The 20521-nt window shown below is 50.6% G+C and overlaps 1 protein-coding gene across 1 annotated transcript in view; it reads right to left on the reverse strand.

Annotated features, from left to right (window-relative positions):
• Positions 1-14471, reverse strand: part of LOC142070235 (uncharacterized) — a 57000-nt gene extending 42529 nt beyond the window's left edge. Inside the window, exon 1 of the mRNA XM_075123790.1 lies at positions 14460-14471. Coding sequence (XP_074979891.1) covers positions 14460-14471 — 12 coding nt within the window. The remainder of the gene's footprint in view (positions 1-14459) is intronic.
• Positions 14472-20521: the final 6050 nt, after the last annotated feature.

Below are 20521 nucleotides of genomic sequence, written 5' to 3' on the forward strand. Positions count from 1 at the left end.
AGACTAACACGGCTCCCACTCTGAACTAAATCATTACATCTCTCCCCAGAATCAATCTGTAAGCACAAAGAACACCCTGGAGACCAGGCCTGTAAACGTTAGGAAACATCAGAGTTAAGGTGACGTGTACATACTTCGCGCAGTGCTGTTGTGCATGTGTGTTATGATACAGACTCACAGGTGTGGCCTTGAGGTCAATTCCCTGCCCCCCACAGCATCAATTTCCTCCACACTCCCAAGGGAAGTGGTGCTTCCTCCATCCCTTGATGAGATGCCTTTCTCGAGTCTGCTTTGGTCCAAAACTCGCTACTGTGCCATACAGGAGGCCTGTGATGTGTAGGGGGGCCAGATGAGATGATCTAAGAGTCTCTTCTGGCCTTCAAGTCTCCAAATCTCTGCAAAACCGCGTGTGGCACATGGAGCATCCTCTGATGGTTCCACGTGTGGCATGCTTGAACCCTTGCACGACCACTGAGTGTGTGGGGGTGACCCAGGGGGAGCAGCTCAAACACGCACAGGAGCCGGCTCGGGGCAGGACATGAGCCCTGCAGGGCAGGGGTGGGGGTGGCAGTGACATCACAAGGGCCTTTTGCAGCACTCAGCTGATTGGTGAAAGGCGGTTGGGAGGCGGTGACCTCACAGAGAGTCCACGACAATGGCCAGGGAGGACAGGCTGCAGGGCAGGGGGATCTCAGAGACCCCCGGGGCTTTGCTGCAGGGAGTCTCCTTCTTGAGGTGTCTCCTTGAGGACTGAGAGAGAATTCAGGGTCTCGTATGTGAGTGCGAGGTGGAGCCTCTCTGGAGTTTTCTCCTTTCCCGCTGCTCATTGAGCGAGAAGACAGACGTCCCTGTGGAGAAGGGAAGAGCCCCGGAGAGGTTTGGTACCGAGGCAGGCTGATCCGCCCGGTGCTGGCCAAATTCTCGGCAGGGAAAACAGAAGGTTAAGGTGGGACAGTTTTCCCCCAGCTAGGCCTTTGTCCCTTGGAGTCCTTGGGGTTTGTCTTTTTTGGTTTTCCTTTTCCTGCTTCCCTCCGTCCACTGGCGAGGAGGGGGCTGCTCTATAGCCCTCATGGTGGGAGGCCTCCCAAAGAGATGGGACAGGAAGCGTGCTCTGAGAGTGATCCTCACCGGTGACCTGAGCCATCCCTCGGCCATCTGGGGAACCCTCAGCCCACCGCCAGAGTCTCCATGCTGATTGGCTGAGCAGGGGGTCTCGTGGCAGGGAGGAGATTCAGGACTTTGTTGTTCTCCTTTAAGGCCCAGTAAATAAGCCAGAACCAACCATCTGTTTGGTGAATTGTTCTCCCCCTTGCTGCTGATTGCCTCTGAGCCGTTTCTGGTTCTCGCTGGTGTTCTCGTGCTTCTAAAACACTCGCTGAAGAATCAGTGTGAATGGTTGTTGGTCTGTAGCTCATTGCAGGTCCCTTTATTCTGATCCTTCAGTGTGTGAAACTCCAGACTGATGGTTCATTTGAAAGTCAGGACACCCGGGTCCTGTTCCCAACTCTATCCCGACAAGTTGTATGATGGAAGACGAGACCCTTCGCCTTTCTCAGCCTTCGTTTCTCCCTCTGTCAGTTGGGGAGAACAATCCTCTCACCCCTGCCTCCCGGAGGGGGGAGACTGGGGAGCTGTGGGGACCTATTTGAGAGCGTCACTCGGAGCAGTGTATCGTAGGAGGTGTCCTATCGGGTTGAGTCATTCCAGAGGATGATGGCGGGCAGCAGAACCCCGTTTTCCCAACCTGGCGTGACACAGCTTTGCATGGGAACCGAACCAAGGGCGCACACAGGTCCAGAAGCCGGCGATTTCTCCTTTGGCCGCTAGATGGCGCTGCAGGCTCCCACTTCCCCCTTCTCCTGGTCAGTGCAATGGGGGTTAGTCTCCCCAAAAAGAACGCCCATCTCGCTTTGAACGTCCCTTGACGTGCCCCCTGTGGGCTGTCGGGATACGTGTCCAAAAGTTGCAGGGCTTGTTTCATGGTCTCCACAACGAAAATCTTTCTTCCTTTTTAGACGTGATGACCTTTTTGGTCAAGATCCTTGATTATTCAGGGACTTATCCCGGAAGACCCAAAGTATTTGGGACATAAGACTTGTCTGGAAGCGCGCACAGGGCGAAAGTGTTTTTGGCCATAGCAGGTGCCTTGTCGCAAGAATGACGTCCATCCCCCTTCCAAACATGTTTTGTGTAATGTTGTGTGTGTGATGTGTTGTGTGTCATGTTATGTGTGTTTGTGTCTGTCTGTGTGACGTGTTGTGTGTCGTGTTGTGTGTGTTTGTGTGTGCGTGTGAGACGTGTTGTGTGTCGTGTTGTGCAACGTGTTGAGTGTGTGTGTGTGTGTGTGGTGAGGTGTTTGTGGTGTCATGTGACGTGTTGTGTGTGACGTGGTGTGTGCGTGATGTGTTGTGTGTCTTGTTGTGTGTCGCATTGTGTGTTTTTGTGTGTGTGATGTGTTTCTGTGTGTGTGTCGTGCGATGTGTTGTGTGTATCCATGCAACATGCGACGTGTTGTGTGGGAAATTAAATGTGTTTCTGTGTGTGTCGTGGTGTGTGTCGTGTTCTGTTTGTCATGTTATGTTTGTGTGAGAGACGGGTTGTGTGTTGTGTTTTGTGTGTGTGTGAGACGTTTTGTGTGTGTGTGGTTTTGTGTGTGTGTGACATGTGTGTCATTTTGTGTGTCATCTAGAGTTGTGTAGATTGTGTGTGTGGTATTGTGTTTGTAGTGTCATATGAAATGGTGTGGATGTGTTTTGTGTAGTGTTCTGTGTGCGTGACAAGTTATGTGTCGTGTGTGTTTGTGTCTGTCTGTGTGACGTGTTGTGTGTCGTGTTGTGTGTGTTTGTGTGTGTGTGACGTGTTGTGTGTGTCGTGTTATGTGTGTGTATGTGTGAGACGGGTTGTGTGTCTTGTGTGTGTGTGCATGAGACATTGTGTGTGTGATGTGTTGTGTGTGTGTTTGTGTGTGTGACAGGTTTTTGTGTGTGTCGTGCGGCGTGCAATGTGCGACATGCTTACATGAGTGTGTGTGACAATGTGCAACATGTTTTGTGGGACGTGTGATGTGTTTCTGTGTGTGTCGTGTTGTGTGTGTTTCTGTGTGAGTCGTTTTCTGTGTCATGTTGTGTGTGTCGTGATATGTGTGTGTGTGACGGGTTGTGTGTGTGTGTGTGATGTCTTGTGTGTGGTGTTGTGTGTCGACTAGAGTGTTGTGTGGATTGTGTGTGTGGTATTGTGTTTGTGGTGACATGTGATGTGGTGTGTGTGTGAGACGTGTGTTGTGTGTGTGACATTGTGTGTCGTGTTTGTGTCTGTCTGCGTGACATGTTGTGTCATGTTGTGTGCCATGTTGAGTGTGTGTGTGGTGTTGTGTTTTTGGTGTCATGTGATGTGTTGTGCGCGACGTGGTGTGTGTCATGTGTGTGTTTGTGTCTGTCTGTGTGACGTATTCTGTGTTGTGTGTGTGACGTGTGTAGTGTTTTGTGTCTGTGTGACATGGCGTGTGTCGTGTTGTGTGGTGTGAGATGTGTTTTTGAGTGTGACGTGCGACGTGCTGTGCGTGCGTGCAACGGGCAGCGTGTTGTGTGTGTCCGTGCTATGTGCAATGTGCATCATGCGACATGCGACGTGTTGTGTATGTGCCTGTGACATGCGATGTTTTGTGTGTGATGTGCAACACGTGACATCTTGTGTGTGTTACGTGCGACGTGTTGTGTGTCCGTGCTACACGCGACATGTTGTGCATGACATACGACGTGCTGTGTGTGCGCGTGTGACACGCGTGGGACATGTGTGAAGTGCGACTTGCTGGGAGTGACGTGACGTGCGACGTGTTGTGTGTGCCACGTTCGACGTTTTGTGTGTATGTGTGCAACGTGCAACGTGTTGTGTGTGTCTGAGGTGCGACGTGTTGTGTGTCTATGTCCAATGTGTGACAAGCGATGTGCGACGTGTTGTGTGTGCGGCGTGTGGCGTGCGGCGTACGACGTGTTGTTTCTGTACGTGCGACACACACCATGTCACACACAAAATGTCTCATGACACACAACACGACACACAACCCATCACCACACACAACACACCACTCACCACACAGACACACACACAACACGTCACACAACACTCTAGATGACACACACACCACGTCACAAAACACCACACACACACCACACCACACCCAGCACGAAACACAACACATCACACACACACGGAACACAACACTCTGGATGACACACAGCACACACACAAGACGTCGCACACACACAAACGCGTCTCACACACACGTGTTGTGTGTCATGCTGTGTGTTTGTGTGATGTTGTGTGTGTGAGATGTGCGATGCGCAATGTACTGTGTGTGTGACGTGCTATGTGAGCGTGCGACGTGCTGTGCGTGTGAGGTGAGATGTGTTGTCTCTGTGCGTGCGACACACACCACACCAACGGCACACAACACAAAACAAACACACAACATTGCACACAACACATCACACACACAACACACCACACAGACACACACACACAACACAACACACAACACGTCAAACACACACTGAATACAACACTCTAGACGACAGACAACACATGCACAACACATCACACGCACACAAACACGTCTCACACACACAAGTGTTGTGTGTCGTGCTGTGTGTGTGGGACGTGTTGTGTGTGTGAGATATGCGAAACGCGACGTGCTGTGTGTTTGATTTGCGATATGCGATGTGCCGTGTGGGCGTGCGACATGTGACATGTCCCTAACTTCTGTTTGTCATAAGCTGTGAATGGGTGACAGGAGATGAATCACTTCATGATTCCCTGTTCTGTTCATTCCCTCTGGGACACCCGGCGCTGGTCACTGTCGGAAGACAGGACACTGGGCTAGATGGACCTTTGGTCTGTCCCAGTGTGGCCATTCTGAAATACCAGGGAACCTAGTGAGTCCAGTGCAATGGGAGGGAGTAGGAAAATCCCTGGCTGTGGAGAACACTGGGAAATTAGAAACTATCATTCAGAAGCAACAGACTCTAAATAGTCTAGAAAAGCAGAATGTGAAAAATAAGAATCGGGGTCATGAGACTTCAGAAATGAGGGACTCAAAAAACCAAGTCTGCAGAGAAGAGAGATTGTGGCTAGTGCACATGGGGATGGGGGGAGCAACTCTCCAGGTCTCAAGGATTTTCACCAGCAACCGAGGCCATTGTCCCATGCACGGGGCAATCCGGAGCAGTGAGGAGTTGTGTCATCTGTAATCCTAGCTGAGTTTCAATGTTTTGCTGCTGGAGCTCCCTTGTCTGGATTCCCCCAGCCACCATTCAAGGTCTGTGTGATCAGTAACCCTGGACCAGCCGCTCTGACCCCAGCAGCCTGCTTCTTACACCCCAAGCACATTCTGGTCTGGGTGGAGAAGGCTCAGGGTTTGAGAGAAGGCCACGGGTAGGAAGCTTCTGTTCGTTATGCTGGACCTAACCCCCCGTTTTACTTGTGCAAACAGGAGATATTTCACACTGTGCGATTCTGCTCCTGTGCTCTCTTCCCACAGCGTTCAGCAGCAGGGGAGGGTCTCTGGTCGTGTGTGTGTCACTGGCATGCTGGGGTGATGCTGGAACAGGACAGAGCAGAGGTGGCATTGTGGGGGTGGCGTGAACCTCATCTCTTCCGTTCCCCTTCCAAGAACCGAGGGGACAGGAACCCTTACCCAGCGAGGTCACAGTCTCACAGGTCTCCTGCATGACGTCTCTGGAGAGGGCTCTCTGAGCGGGGTCCAGCAGAGCCCCCTCTTCCCTGGTGAAATACACAGCCACCTCCTCGAAGGTCACCGGCCCCTGAAAGAGCCAGAGCCCCACACTCAGGACCTGCTGCCCCACTCACAGCCCCACTATTCGTGGGGGAGAGGAGCCAATCAAACGGAAACTCTGGGTGGACCGCAGTCAACAGAGTCCCACCCCCACCCCGCTCAGAGCACCCAGGAAACACCAGGGTGAGGGGGCGAAGAGACACCCCTCCTCTCTCCCAGCAGATCCATCACACACCTACTCGCCACAGACTGATACCGGAGATGCTGCCCCGAGCAGGGTCTAGGGAGAGATCTCTTGTAGGAAGCCCAACACCCTCCTCCTTGTGAGGAGCTGGATATGAGGCAGGAGAATCTCCCCTAAGCCTGACTGGTGGCTTCCCCCTTCCTATTTCAAGGCACCCACTGGTTAGTTGGGTCAGGCTCCAGCACTAGGAGTCTGGTCCTTTTTCCCAGCCCCATCTACGTGGGTTGTTTTCTGTTCACCAAATTGGAGCATTTCCACCTCCGAACCTCATGGGTCTGTTCCAAGAATCTAGGCCACTTATTAAACAACTCCCAGCAGGTCTGCCACCCCCTGGCCTCCTCCCTTTCTCCACCCTGTGCATTCCCTGCCCCGCTCCAACCTCCAAACCAGACGGTGCAAACCTTCCCCTCTCCCATCTATTTGCTGTCCCTCTCTCTCCTGCAGGAACAAATCAGAACCCCCCCAATAATCCCTACCTGAGCTGGCTCCTCTGCAGCCATGTCGCTCCCTTGTCCCATGGGAGGACGGGATGAACCGGAACGAAACGTGAGCGTCGTTCTGCAGCCTGGCTGGGCGAGAAGGGCCATTGTGGAGGTTTGGGAACGGGCATTAGTTCATTTCACATCACGCTTCCCCCAGGCTCTTTCCCTGCAGAGCGAGATCTGAGATTCTGCCGTGCTGAGAAAATGCTCAGTCTCTGGATTACAGCAGAGACCTGGCCCCTCCTGCCAGGCTAAGCCCACAGACACACTTTTAACCTCCTTTCTCCCTCCCGCATCCCAAAACAAAGTCTCTGAACGCAATCCTAGAAAAAAGCAGAACCAAAGGAGTCCCTTTCGAGGATTCCCTCTGACACTGACCCCACGGCAACCACACCCCAGCAGGAGGGACATGGAGTCAGGAACTGGGTTTTCCTCTCTCTCATCCTCGTCTTGTCCACAGGAAAGTGATTCTCCCCACAGTGCAGTAATACATCTGTCTGGGCAGATGAGAGAGCTGGAAATCTCTTTCAAAACTCTTATCCCACGGACCCTGTCAGTCTCTCTATCTCCTTTTCCCTGTGCCCTCTCCATGCCTGTCTGCTAGGAAACTCTCATTCCTGGGTTGTTTGCTCCCCCATGGCTGGATTTGCTCCTGCAAATGGCAGGAGAAATGGGGTGGGGGGCTGTTTGTGTTGAGTCATTTTATAGTCCCTCACTGCCTGCCTGGGATTTCCCCATTGCCTGCCTAGGACCCCCACCTCCCCTCCACCAGGATCTGCCAGCCCATTTGCCTGGGACCCCCTCCTCCGGCCAGCACGACCCCCTGACGCTTTACAGGAGGACCCCTCACTCTGCGCCAGGGACCGCCCCACCACAGCTCTGTGCACTGGGCATGGCAATGGTCCCAGGAGCCAGCTGGGCAATCCCAGACAGAGCCCCTGGCACAGCACCAGGCAGCGTCTCATCCCCTGCCCCACCTGCCCAAGAGACACCCACCCCCACTGGTCTGCAGCCAACCCCAAACCCTCCAGAACCCACCAACCTGACTAGGGAACACTGTTGCTGGGGGGGTGCATGTCTGTGTGGGGAGATTGCAGCGGGAGCTGAAGGGACATTGTGGTAGGGGGAGGCCTCTGGGTGGCTGGGCAGGGGGGACCCTAGTCAGGTTGGTGGGTTCTGGAGGGTTTGAGGTTTCGGGGGGTAGATCTGAAGTGCCCAGCCCTAAGGCTATGGGTCCTGGAGGTGGGTATCGCTGGGGGCCTGTTGGCTGCAGACCAGTGGGGGTGGGTGTCTCTTGGGCAGGTGGGGCAGGGGATTAGACGCTGCCTGGTGCTGTGCCAGGGGCTCTGTCTGGGATTGCCCAGCCGGCTCCTGGGACCATTGCCATGCCCAGTGCACAGAGCTGTGGTGGGGCGGTCCCTGGCGCAGAGTGAGGGGTCCTCCTGTAAAGCGTCAGGGGGTCGTGCTGGCCGGAGGAGGGGGTCCCAGGCAAATGGGCTGGCAGATCCTGGTGGAGGGCAGGTGGGGGTCCTAGGCAGGCAATGGGGAAATCCCAGGCAGGCAGTGAAGGACTATAAAATGACTCTACACAAACAGCCCCCCACCCCATTTCTCCTGCCATTTGCAGGAGCAAATCCAGCCATGGGGGAGCAAACAACCCAGGAATGAGAGTTTCCTAGCAGACAGGCATGGAGAGGGCACAGGGAAAAGGAGATAGAGAGACTGACAGGGTCTGTGGGATGAAAGAGTTTTGAAAGAGATTTCCAGCTCTCTCATCTGCCCAGACAGATGTCTTACTGCACTGTGGGGAGAATCACTTTCCTGTGGACAAGACGAGGATGAGAGAGAGGAAAACCCAGTTCCTGACTCCATGTCCCTCCTGCTGGGGTGTGGCTGCCGTGGGGTCAGTGTCCGAGGGAATCCTCGAAAGGGACTCCTTTGGTTCTGCTTTTTTCTAGGATTGCATTCAGAGACTTTGTTTTGGGATGCGGGAGGGAGAAAGGAGGTTAAAAGTGTGTCTGTGGGCCTAGCCTGGCAGGAGGGGCCAGGTCTCTGCTGTAATCCAGAGATTGAGCATTTTCTCAGCACGGCAGAATCTCGGATCTCGCTCTGCAGGGAAAGAGCCTGGGGGAAGCGTGATATGAAATGAACTAATGCCCGTTCCTAAACTTCCACAACAGCCCTTCTTGCCCAGCCAGGTTGCAGAACGACGCTCATGTTTCTTTCCGGTTCATCCCGTCCTCCCATGGGACAAGGGAGCGACATGGCTGCAGAGGAGCCAGCTCAGGTGGGGATTATTGTGGGGGGGTTCTGATCTGTTCCTGCAGGAGGGAGAGGGACAGCAAATACACGGGAGAGGGGAAGGTTTGCACCGTCTGGTTTGGAGGTTGGAGCGGGGCAGGAAATGCACAGGGTGGAGAAAGGGAGGAGGCCAGGGGGTGGCAGACCTGCTGGGAGTTGTTTAATAAGTGGCCTAGATTCTAGGAAGAGACCCATGAGGTTCGTAGGTGGAAATGCTCCAGTCTGGTGAACAGAAAATAACCTACCTAGATAGGGCTGGGAAAAAGGACCAGACTCGTAGTACTGGAGCCTGACCCAACTAACCAGCGGGTGCCTTGAAATATGAAGGGGGAAGCCACCAGTCAGGCTTAGGGGAGATTCCCCTGCTTCATATCCAGCTCTAGGAGTGGTTAATCATTATGCAAGGTAACCTATTTCCCCTTGTTTTTTCCTGCCCCCCCACCCTCCCGACGTTCTTGTTAAACCCTGGATTTGTGCTGGAAATGGGCCACCTTCATTGTCATACACATTGTAAGGAGAGTGATCACTTTAGATAAGCTATTACCAGCAGGAGAGTGGGGTGGGAGGAGGTTTTTTTTCATGATTTGTGTGTATATAAAAAGCTCTTCTACACTTTCCACAGTTTGCATCCGATGAAGTGAGCTGTAGCTCACGAAAGCTTATGCTCAAATAAATTGGATAGTCTCTAAGGTGCCACAAGTCCTCCTTTTCTTTTCACAAGGAGGAGGGTGTTGGGCTTCCTACAAGAGATCTCTCCCTAGACCCTGCTCGGGGCAGCATCTCCAGTATCAGTCTGTGGCTAGTAGGTGTGTGATGGATCTGCTGGGAGAGAGGAGGGGGTCTCTCTTCGCCCCCTCACCCTGGTGTTTCCTGGGTGCTCTGAGCGGGGTGGGGGTGGGACTCTGTTGACTGTGGTCCACCCAGAGTTTCCGTTTGATTGGCTCCTCTCCCCCACGAATAGTGGGGCTGTGAGTGGGGCAGCAGGTCCTGAGTGTGGGGCTCTTGCTCTTTCAGGGGCCGGTGACCTTCGAGGAGGTGGCTGTGTATTTCACCAGGGAAGAGTGGGCTCTGCTGGACCCCGCTCAGAGAACCCTCTACAGAGACGTCATGCAGGAGACCTATGAGACTGTGACCTCGCTGGGTAAGTGTTCCTGTCCCCTCGGTTCTTGGAAGGGGAACGGAAGAGATGGGGTTCACGCCACCCCCACAATGCCACCTCTGCTCTGTCCTGTTCCAGCATCACCCCAGCATGCCAGTGACACACACACGACCAGAGACCCTCCCCTGCTGCTGAACGCTGTGGGAAGAGAGCACAGGAGCAGAATCGCACAGTGTGAAATATCTCCTGTTTGCACAAGTAAAACGGGGGGTTAGGTCCAGCATAACGAACAGAAGCTTCCTACCCGTGGCCTTCTCTCAAACCCTGAGCCTTCTCCACCCAGACCGGAATGTGCTTGGGGTGTAAGAAGCAGGCTGTTGGGGTCAGAGCGGCTGGTCCAGGGTTACTGATCACACAGACCTTGAATGCTGGCTGGGGGAATCCAGACAAGGGAGCTCCAGCAGCAGAGCATTGAAACTCAGCCAGGATTACAGATGACACAACTCCTCACTGCTCCGGATTGCCCCGTGCATGGGACAATGGCCTCGGTTGCTGGTGAAAATCCTTGAGACTTGGAGAGTTGCTCCCCCCATCCCCATGTGCACTAGCCACAATCTCTCTTCTCTGCAGACTTGGTTTTTTGAGTCCCTCATTCCTGAAGTCACATGACCCCGATTCTTATTTTTCACATTCTGCTTTTCTAGACTATTTAGAGTCTGTTGCTTCTGAATGATAGTTTCTTATTTCCCAGTGTTCTCCACAGCCAGGGATTTTCCTACTCGCTCCCATTGCACTGGACTCACTAGGTTCCCTGGTATTTAAGAACGGCCACACTGGGACAGACCAAAGGTCCATCTAGCCCAGTGTCCTGTCTTCCGACATTGGCCAGCGCCAGGTGTCCCAGAGGGAATGAACAGAACAGGGAATCATGAAGTGATTCATCTCCTGTCACCCATTCACAGCCTATGACAAACAGAAGTTAGGGACACCATCCCTGCCCATCCTGGCTAATAACCATTCACGGACCTGTCCTCAATAGATTTCTCATGGTGTTTTTTTTTTTTTTTTTTTGTAACCCTATTATAATCTTGGCCTTCACAACGTCCTCTGGCAAGGAGTTCCCCAGGTTGACTGTGCATTGTGTGAAGAAATACTTCCTTTTGTTTCTTATAAACCTGCTGCCTATTAATTTGATTGGGTGATTCCTAGTCCTTGTGTTATGAGAAAGAGTAAATGACACGTCCTTATTTACTTTCTCCACGGCAGTTTTGATTTTATAGACCTCTCTCATATCCCCCCTTTGTCTCTTTTCCAAGCTGAATAGTCCTGGTCTTTTTAATCTTTCCCCGTACAGAAGAGTTTCATACCTGTAATCATTTGGGTTGCCCTTTTCTGAACCTTTTCCAATTCCAATATATCTTTTTTTGAGATGGGGCAGCCACATCTGCAGGCAGTATTCGAGATGTGGGTGTACCATGGGTTTATATAGAGGCGATATGATATTTTCTGTCTTCTTATCTATCCATTTCAGAATGATTCCCAATATTCTCTTTGCTTTTTGACTGCCGTTGGACACTGAGTTGATGTTTTCAGAGAACTGTGCCCAGTGACTCCAAGATCCCTCTGTTGAGTGGAAACAGCTCATTTAGAGCCCATCATTTTATATGTGTAGTTGGGGTTATGTTTTCCAATGGGCTGCAATATGGTGCTATCCTGACATCTAGTCCTGCTGAGATCCTGCATTCAGTGATATCCCTGCCCTTCCTGTTCCCATTCTCATAAAACAAGAAGAGCATCCAAATGCGTGTTTACCTTCATTCCCTCAGCAGTCCTCATGGGAATCCCTGATCGGTTCCAAAGTGTATTAAAACCTTTCTTAAAGGGTTACCTCCTGCTGGTTATCAGGTCCTGTGAGTTTGTAGCCCAGAAAGACCCCCCTCAGTCAGCTCAAACTCAGCTGTTTATCCCCCAAAAGTCTGTCGTCTTCAGTCTCCTGAATGAGGGGAAATCCGTCCCTACCCCTTTCTGCGTTGGGTAAAGCTTCAAAAGGTGGAGCTCTGCATAACCAGCCTTGAGATCTGGCATTCATCACCCTGTAGTGATACCAGCTTGCACAGGAAACCCAACCCGCAGCCCTTCCTGGTATCATGTGGCGCATCTCGGCATCATAGTCTGTGAAGAATTCATGCTTTCAAGGGCTGGCTTAGATATACAGATAACAGTCATAATTAGGGCAAGAGTTTGCAGGCAATGAAAAGAGAGTAATTGACAAACGTGAGCAATATCTAATCCTTTAAAGCCTGAAAGTGCCTTGTGGGGAGGGGACAGGAGCCGGCTGTGTGGGGGCGGTGGGGCTCAGATACTGGGCATTGAGAGCCTAGAGCCAGCTGTGCGCTGGGGAGACGGGGCATGAACCAGCTGTGTACAGGGGAGATGAGCAGGGGAGAGGTGCTGTGGACACGGCCGCGAGCAGCTGTGAGTGACGTCCTCTCTGCAGCATGATGAGAGAGCCTGGCGTCCCACTGCCGATCCCAGACTTCTATGAAGAGGGAAGAAATTGGCATCAAGTCTCAACCGCAGCCAGCCTGTGCCCTGGGGAGGAGACGGGTGTCTCCAGGGAGAAATCTGGGGGATTGTGACCCTGCATGCCCCACCCACCCTCTGATCAGCAATTCCGGATATTAACGGTGATTCCAGAAACAAAGAGTAATTTTGGGAAAAAATGCAGTCCTAGCTACAATTTCCAGAAAACGCTGGCCCTGGTTGTAACATTAAATCCGATAGTCTCAAGATCTAGGCCTGTGTTGATCAGATCTGTCACTCTGCCTTCACGGAGTTCACTCTGCTGGTGGGTTGTACCCCTTCCCCCATTCTGTGTCTGCCTTGTCTATTTAGATTGTAACTTCTTCAGGGCACGGGCCATCAATGCTTCTCGGTTTGTACTGTGCCTAGCAAAATGAGGACCCACTGTTAGTTGTCCCTTAGGCACTAAGGTAATGAATATGATTTATAATAATCATCTCCTGGCACTTTGAGCCAAGGAAGCCGGCCTTGGGACGTTACTACTTAAAAGTGAGCTGGGCTTAAAAGCATGGAATATTCTTTGTGACCAGTATCCCACAAATTCCACTGACCTCCCTTGTTTTCTTTGCCTTGAGCAGGGTTTCCAGTTTCCAGAACTGATGTGATCTCGCAGCTGGAACGAGGGGAGGAGTCGTGCGTCCCAGACCTTCATGGCTCTAAGAAAAAAGTGCTCCCGAGAGCTGCCTGCATAGGTGAGGCATTGGTTAAACCAACCCCAAAACTGTCGGTGAATACAGGCAACATTTGGGATGCCCTACAAAGATCTTGTGAGCTCTCCAAGTTCAGGATTGTTCCCTGCAGATGTGGAATCGTTAGGCAGAGGTCACTCATGGCTTCCCACCTATCCTGACTGACAACTGGCAGCAGGTCCCTCCCCAATCTCGCTGTCCCCTGAGATTTCTTCTGAGATACGGACCCAGAACTGATCCCTTCCTTTCTCTCCTCTGGGGAAGGTTTAAGGGAAAATCAGCTCCTGATAGGTTTGATCTGTCCTGTACACGTTTTCGTTCCTTCATCCCTTTTTCCGTTCTTCTCTCTGAGATTTCCTTTCTCTCTGGCGCAGGCAGAGACTTACGTCTGGATTCTCTCGGTCTCCCGTCAGGTGTTGGGATGGTGAGTGAAAATGAGGAGGAACCCCAGCAGGAAGATGCTGAGCGAGTAGAAGCCCATGGGATGTTGTCAGGAAGGTCCAAAGGGAATGATTCTGGGAGCTGTGCACGCCCAGAAAAAACAAAAGCCTGTGAGAGTCAGCAGAGGCCAGAGGAAAACTTCGGTAGCCAGTCAGACCTTATTACACGTGAGAGAATGAACTTGGAAGGAACACGCTACACATGCCTCGAGTGTGGGAAAAGCTTCAAAGGGAGCTCGGACCTTCTCAGACATCAGAGAATCCACACGGGTGAGAAACCTCACGCATGCTGTGTGTGTGGGAAATCCTTCAGGCAGAGCTCGCATCTCATTGCACATAAGAGAATCCACATAGATGAGAAACCTTATGGCTGCCCTGAGTGTGGGAAACACTTCAAGCAGAGCTCATACCTTATTACACATCGGAAAATCCACACGGGTGAGAAACCTTATGGATGCCCTGAGTGTGGGAAACACTTCAAGCAGAGCTCACACCTAATTACACATCGGAAAATCCACACGGGTGAGAAACCTTATGGATGCCCTGAGTGTGGGAAGCACTTCATTGACAGTTCATCCCTCCTCTCACATCAGCGAATCCACACAGGGGAGAGGCCCTACACATGCTCTGAGTGCGGGAAAAGCTTCAATCAGCGCTCAACCCGAATCACACATCAGAGAACGCACACAGGAGAGACCCCCTACATGTGCTCTGAGTGCGGGAAAAGCTTTAATCGGAGCTCTGTACTGACCACACATAGAAGAATCCACACAGGTGAGAAGCCTTATGGATGCCCTGAGTGTGGGAAACGCTTCAATCGGAGCTCATACTTTATCATACATCGGCGAATCCATACGGGTGAGAAACCTTATGGATGCCGTGAGTGTGGCAAACACTTCAATCAAAGCTCAGCCCTTATCACACATCAGCGAATCCACACAGGAGAGAGGCCCTACACGTGCTCTGAGTGTGGGAGAAGCTTCAATCAGCGCTCAACCCTTATTAGACATCAGAAAATCCACATGGGAGTGATCTGTAACAAATGCCTTGACTAGGGCTGGCCAAAGGTATTTTTTTCTTTTAAATCACATTTGCTAATTCCCACTTCGTGATCTGTGCCCCATCTTCACCATGGTTACTCAGCTCCCCCAGATGAGTTGCCTGCTCCTGCCTTTTGCAGCTCACCCTTCTTTGGGGTCAGTCCTGTGATGTTTTCTATCAACTCCTTTCCTTTTGGGTCAAAGGAGCGTGTGTCCCTCCAGCCAGGAATGTTCATCAGCTCCAGGTGGGGGAGAGAGGTTTGTTCCCAACAAGCTACACTGAGGCAAAAACTACCCGTGCCTTACATCCATTAGGACTGTACATGGCGTTGGCTGCTCAAGTTAGTGATCTTGGTGTTAAAAGACAATTACAGTTGTCGTGCAGATGCAGCCGAGGTGCAGTGGTTGGCATTAGCTTTCCCCCCCTTGACCTGACCTAAACTCCATCACATGTCCTAGTCTAAACAAAGCCTGAGCATCACAGTTATACTGTTCCCCCATTTAAAAACCATTGTTAGTCATCAAGTTCCCCCACCAGGATCATATTGTTTCATTCCCAGTTGTCACAGTTCATCAGAGCGCTGTTGCTTCAGGTTTTCCTGAAGGCAGATATTTTTACTCCCGTTTTCCTCCCTTAAAATATATTGAAGTATAACAAAGAGCAGGAATAGGGAAGGGATAGGGAAAAATGTCTTTTCCCCTCTGTAACAACAGAAGAACATAGGGTAAATCAGAGGGATTCTCCATCACCATCTCTATCCCCCTGTTCTTCAATTGGTAAGGTCAATATTTCCCGAAGGGGCTGGGAAGAGGATTCTCTAGTAAATGATTTGGAACTAAGCAAAAGACCCATTCATTTGCCTCCCAAAGCAGTTGTGGCCCATGCCCTGCAGGAGGTTGCTCCTGAAGATCTTCCCTTCCTAATCAGGTGCATGTTGCCTCTTATTTGGGAAATGCAATCCCTTCCTAGGTAGAGATGGGAAAAATGGAAGTGACATTTCTGTTCAGCTCACTCCTGGGAGATGCTGTAAATGTGTAGGAAATGACATCCATGAGGAATGTGATAGAGCTGCAGAAAGACACCCATTTTGAGTAGATACCTGACATTTGGTGTCTTAGAGGGATTCTAAGCCGCACCTGAATTTAGTCCCTTATTTAAATCTGTGCCACCAGATTAAAGAAACAAAAGGGCATATTTGGGGGAGTTCTACCTCAGTATCGCTACTGGTATGTTGTGTGGTTGGTGAAGAATTCTACGCCAGAGCCGTGTAAAATTGCTACAACTAAGGTCAAAGATTTGACAAGAACTCAGGTAGAAATGAGAGGTACGACTGGTTGATTTTCACCCCAGAGATGGACGCTATGGTGACCTGTGGCCAAGGTAAACTGTTTTTAGAATTGCTCACACTTCTAAAGGATGCCATGATGAAACTGGGAACAACTGTCTTTTACCATTTGGATCCCAAGTTTCCTGAAGCACAGAGAGAAACAGCTGATTCCTTCAGAGCCATGCCATGCCTATGAGTCCCAAACTGGCTGCCTTGCTGGACAAGAAGCACTTCTGTGTTGGTTAAATGATGGTAGCCAATGAGGGAATGTAACAGATTCCAAGTTCAGACTGCAGGATACATGAATGCTGAGTCCAGAGTCTGTGGTTTGGTCTCTTAGTTTTGCTCTTGAGTCTAATGCATGTGTCTCACTTTTCCGCCTCCTGCTACTCTGAAAGATTAGAAAGTGTGAAAGTAGAGCACAGGTGGTTTTTCTCATGATGCAGCCTTCCCACATAGTGTGAGACCCCTTCCACCCACACTTCTGGGAGAAGACCCAGGGAGAAATGAACCCTCAGAAATGGAAGGCTCCTAGGTTATGGTCGAATGTGACTTCACACAGAGCTCACTGGGTGAAAATGGGAATTAAGAGAAAACTGCCCTAAAGGTTTATAGTTTGTAATCTTTGAAGAAATTGTTACCAGCAACAAGGAAATTGCACATGAAGTTTATAAGTGTAAGGTAAGAGGCTGATTCTGTGATCACTTTCAGTATTACAGTATAATTCAGGTTTTCTTCTAGCCCCCTCCCACAAAATAGCAAATGGTGGCTAATCCTGCAATAAAAACCTGACTCCAAAGGAATCAGGTTTGGGGGAAAAGGTGAGAGAAATAGCATGTACGAGAATAGAGACCCAGTATAGACGGGAATGATTTCTATTTCAAATGGAATTTATTTGGATAAATTTTAAAATATATTTTCTGTTGGGAGGAAAATTACTTGAGATAAGTTGTGGAACCTTTTTCCCAGTGAGAGGAAAAGAGCCAGAGAGTTCCCCAGGGCTCTTGTTCGCAAAGCAAAGATGTCACATTAGGCAGGAGATGTCAAGATCTACAATGGTGATGGGCGAGTGATGGGAGCTTGTCTGGGTGGTTGTTGTTTGGTTGTTTTTTTTCCATGTAATTTTTGTTTTGTTTTTGCAACTAGTTCTTTTTATAGCTGCTGAGCCCCCTTGTCCTTTTGAGCACAGCTCTTTAACCCTCAGGCCTGGCTCTGGAAACCTCAGAACCGGCTTTGCGTTTTTTTTTTCATGTTTGCTATCTTTGGAGTTCGCACATCCACAAGACATGCGGTTCACAGCAACGGATACTTTGAGAAACCTGCTGGGTGAAGCAGGCCTTTTCCAAACTGACATTGGCCCAAATTCTGCCTCAGTTCAGCTGGATTGGGACACGTCTGTGTCAAAGGAGTGGTTCACACCTGATTTGCCTAGAGACGTCAGAGGAGGGGTAGTTAGATATAGGATAAGTAGGAATCGACAACAATGAAGTTAAATATAAAGGTGAAAGACCCTCACCTTGCAGGTCAACAAGCCTGTTCTGTTCTTTCCCTCCAATGCATCTGGCACTGGCCGCTCTCAGGTAGCACACTGGGCTTGACGGACCATTGGTCTGACCCAGTCTATGACCTGTCGTGCGTTCTTATGGAAGTCCTCTGCGGCCTTGTCTACATGGGCAAGTTTCTGCACAGGAAAGCAGCTTTCTGTGGTGTAACTCCCGAGGTGCGCACGCAGATTTCGTGATGCATGACAGAAAGGGGCCATGACAGGGACACACTGCCGTGCGGGGTCAAAGTGAAGGAGCTGTGACATGCCTACCACAAGGTGCAGGAGGCAAACTGCTGCTCCATATTGGGGGCTAACTAACCCCAGCATCACGGCAAGAATCTACCTAGCAGCTGGAGAAAAAATATGTATGAGAGTCAAAGACACCCCCACGTGGCCTGTCTCTTCCCCAATCTCAACACCTGGAAGATTGTCTGGAAGACTCAGAATTTGAACTGCGGAGATTGGTCCCAGGCTGAGAGGGAATTCAGTCTGTGTATTAAGAACTCAACATGGCCTGGAGCTACCAGTGAGTGAGAAAAGCTGTTTGATCCAATTCTTGCTTAGTATATTCAAATTAGAGTTTAGACTGGGAGTCTGTTTTCATTTGTTATGTAAACACTTTTGAGCTCTGTGACCAATACTTATACTCAGTTAAAATCTAACTTTCTGTAGTTAATAAACTTATTTTACTATTTTATACTTACTCCTGAGTTTGTCCAAAGTGCTTGGGAAAGTTGCTCACATGACAAAGGCTGGTGCATGTCCCCTTTATTTTTGATGAAGTGGCGAACTAATTAATGAGCTTACACTTTTCAAGAGAAGGCCGTGAGCCGTGTAAGATGGTACATTTCTGAGGTGCAAGGCTGAGAGCTGGGGAGATATGCTGGTGTCTCTGTATAATTGAGGAGTGGTTTATAGAGCATTCATGCAACTGAGTTGGGTGCTTTGCTGCATGTTGTTGGCCAAATGATCATAGAATCCTAGGATATCGGTGTTGGAAGGGACCTCAGGAGGTATCTAGTTCAACCCCTTGCCCAGAGGAGGACCAATCCCCAACTAAATCATCCCAGCCAGGGCTTTCTCAAGCCTGATCTTAAAAACTTCTAAGGAAGCAGATTCCACCACCTCCCAAGGTAACCCATTCCAGTATTTCACCACCCTCCTAGTGAAAAAGTTTTTCCTAATATCCAACCTAAATCTCCCCCACTGCAACTTGACCATTCCTCCTTGTCCTGTCATCTGCTGTCACTGAGAATAGTCTAGATCCGTCCTCTTTGGATCCACCTTCATTTAGTTCAAAGCAGCTATGACATCCCCCCTCATTCTTCTCTTCTGTAGAGTAAACAATCCCAGTTCCTCTGGCCAGGAGGGATTTAAAGGTGGTTAGCCTTCCCTTTCTATTTATGACTCTATCCTACCGCAGGAAGTCGTCCTAAGTTACGCTGCTCCCGCTGCGTGAATAACAGAGCTGGATTTGACGTCGCTTCGGTCGACTTACTGCTCTGTCTACACTGGGCTGGGTCGATGGGAGACGCTCTTCGGTCAATTTACCTTTTTCCTGCCGTTCCTGGCACAGTCCCAACGGCGACTGGAGAGCGCTCTGCTGTCAATTTAGTGGGTTTTCACTCAACCCCCATGACATCAACCCCCAGTGGATCCACCGCAGCAAACAGAGCCTCCCAACCATGGATGTGTGTGTTAGTAGAGATCAAAGCGAATGTTAAATGTTCAAATGTATTGGGTGTTTAAACCTCCTGAAAACTCGTGGAATGTTGTTTGCACTGTTTTCACTTCTCTGTGTCCTGTTACGCTGTAATAGCAAAGAGTAGCCTTGTGTAGACCCCTGTCACTAAATAAGCCCTCAAAGGAGAATGAAGGTGTGTGGGATGCAAGTGAAGAAAAGGTTCATTTCCAAAGAAGGGGTGGTAAGAAGCAGGATCCCTGGGCGGGGGGGCAGGAGGGTGTGGTTTGCACTGTTGTTGCCCAGGGTGGGAATGGGGAAGTGGGCTCTGGCTTAAAGCGGTGTCAGGCTTCGGGGGGCTGGGTTCAGAGCTGGAGGTTCGGGTTGGGGTGAGGGTTGGGCTACAGTTTTGGTTCAGGTGTTTCGAGTTGGGGGGCAGGTTATGGGGTCAGGGTTCCAGTTGGGTTCCGGGTAGCGGGTGGGGTTTAGATTTTGGGGGGAGGGTTTGGCCAGCAGCAGCATAGAAGTGCGGGTGGCAATGGGGTGCAGCCAATAGTGATCAGTCGGGGGTCTTTTAGGTCGTTTCAGTGTCAGTAGCACCCTGGGGTGGGGGTAGGGTCATGTTTACGAGAGGAGGCTAAAGTGTTGGGGAAGGGGGTGGCAAGTTGACCCATCCCACTTCGCACTTCCCACACGGACACGCACAATACGTCGAAGGCGTGGACGCACACACGTCACACACACACGATGACACAAAACGGCACACAAGACAAACAAAAATACACACGATGCAAACACACACACAACACGACACAGAAAGCATCACACACAAAACATCACACACACGACCCACAACATGTCACACACACACACTCAACACAACACGACCCACAACGTCACACTCAACACAACACGACCCACAACATGTCACAAAAACACACTCAACACAACACAACCCACAACACGTCACACACACTCACACACTCAACACGACCCATAACATGTCTCACACTCAACATGACCCACAACACATCTCACAACACGTCTCACACACACTCAAAGACACACAGCATGTTGCACGTACGTCGCATACACACAACTTTGCACACACAGTTTGTCGCATGTCGCACATATCACGTCACGCACTTGTCTGACTATGCACATGCACATGCACAACACGTCGCACGCACACACACGACATGTCACAGACACGACGCACACAACATGACACGTGACACAAAATGGCACACGACATTGAGACACACATATGACACTGACACGTTGCACGTGGAACACA

Source organism: Caretta caretta, chromosome 28 (assembly GCF_965140235.1).
Source record: "Caretta caretta isolate rCarCar2 chromosome 28, rCarCar1.hap1, whole genome shotgun sequence".
Classification (NCBI taxonomy): domain Eukaryota; kingdom Metazoa; phylum Chordata; order Testudines; family Cheloniidae; genus Caretta; species Caretta caretta.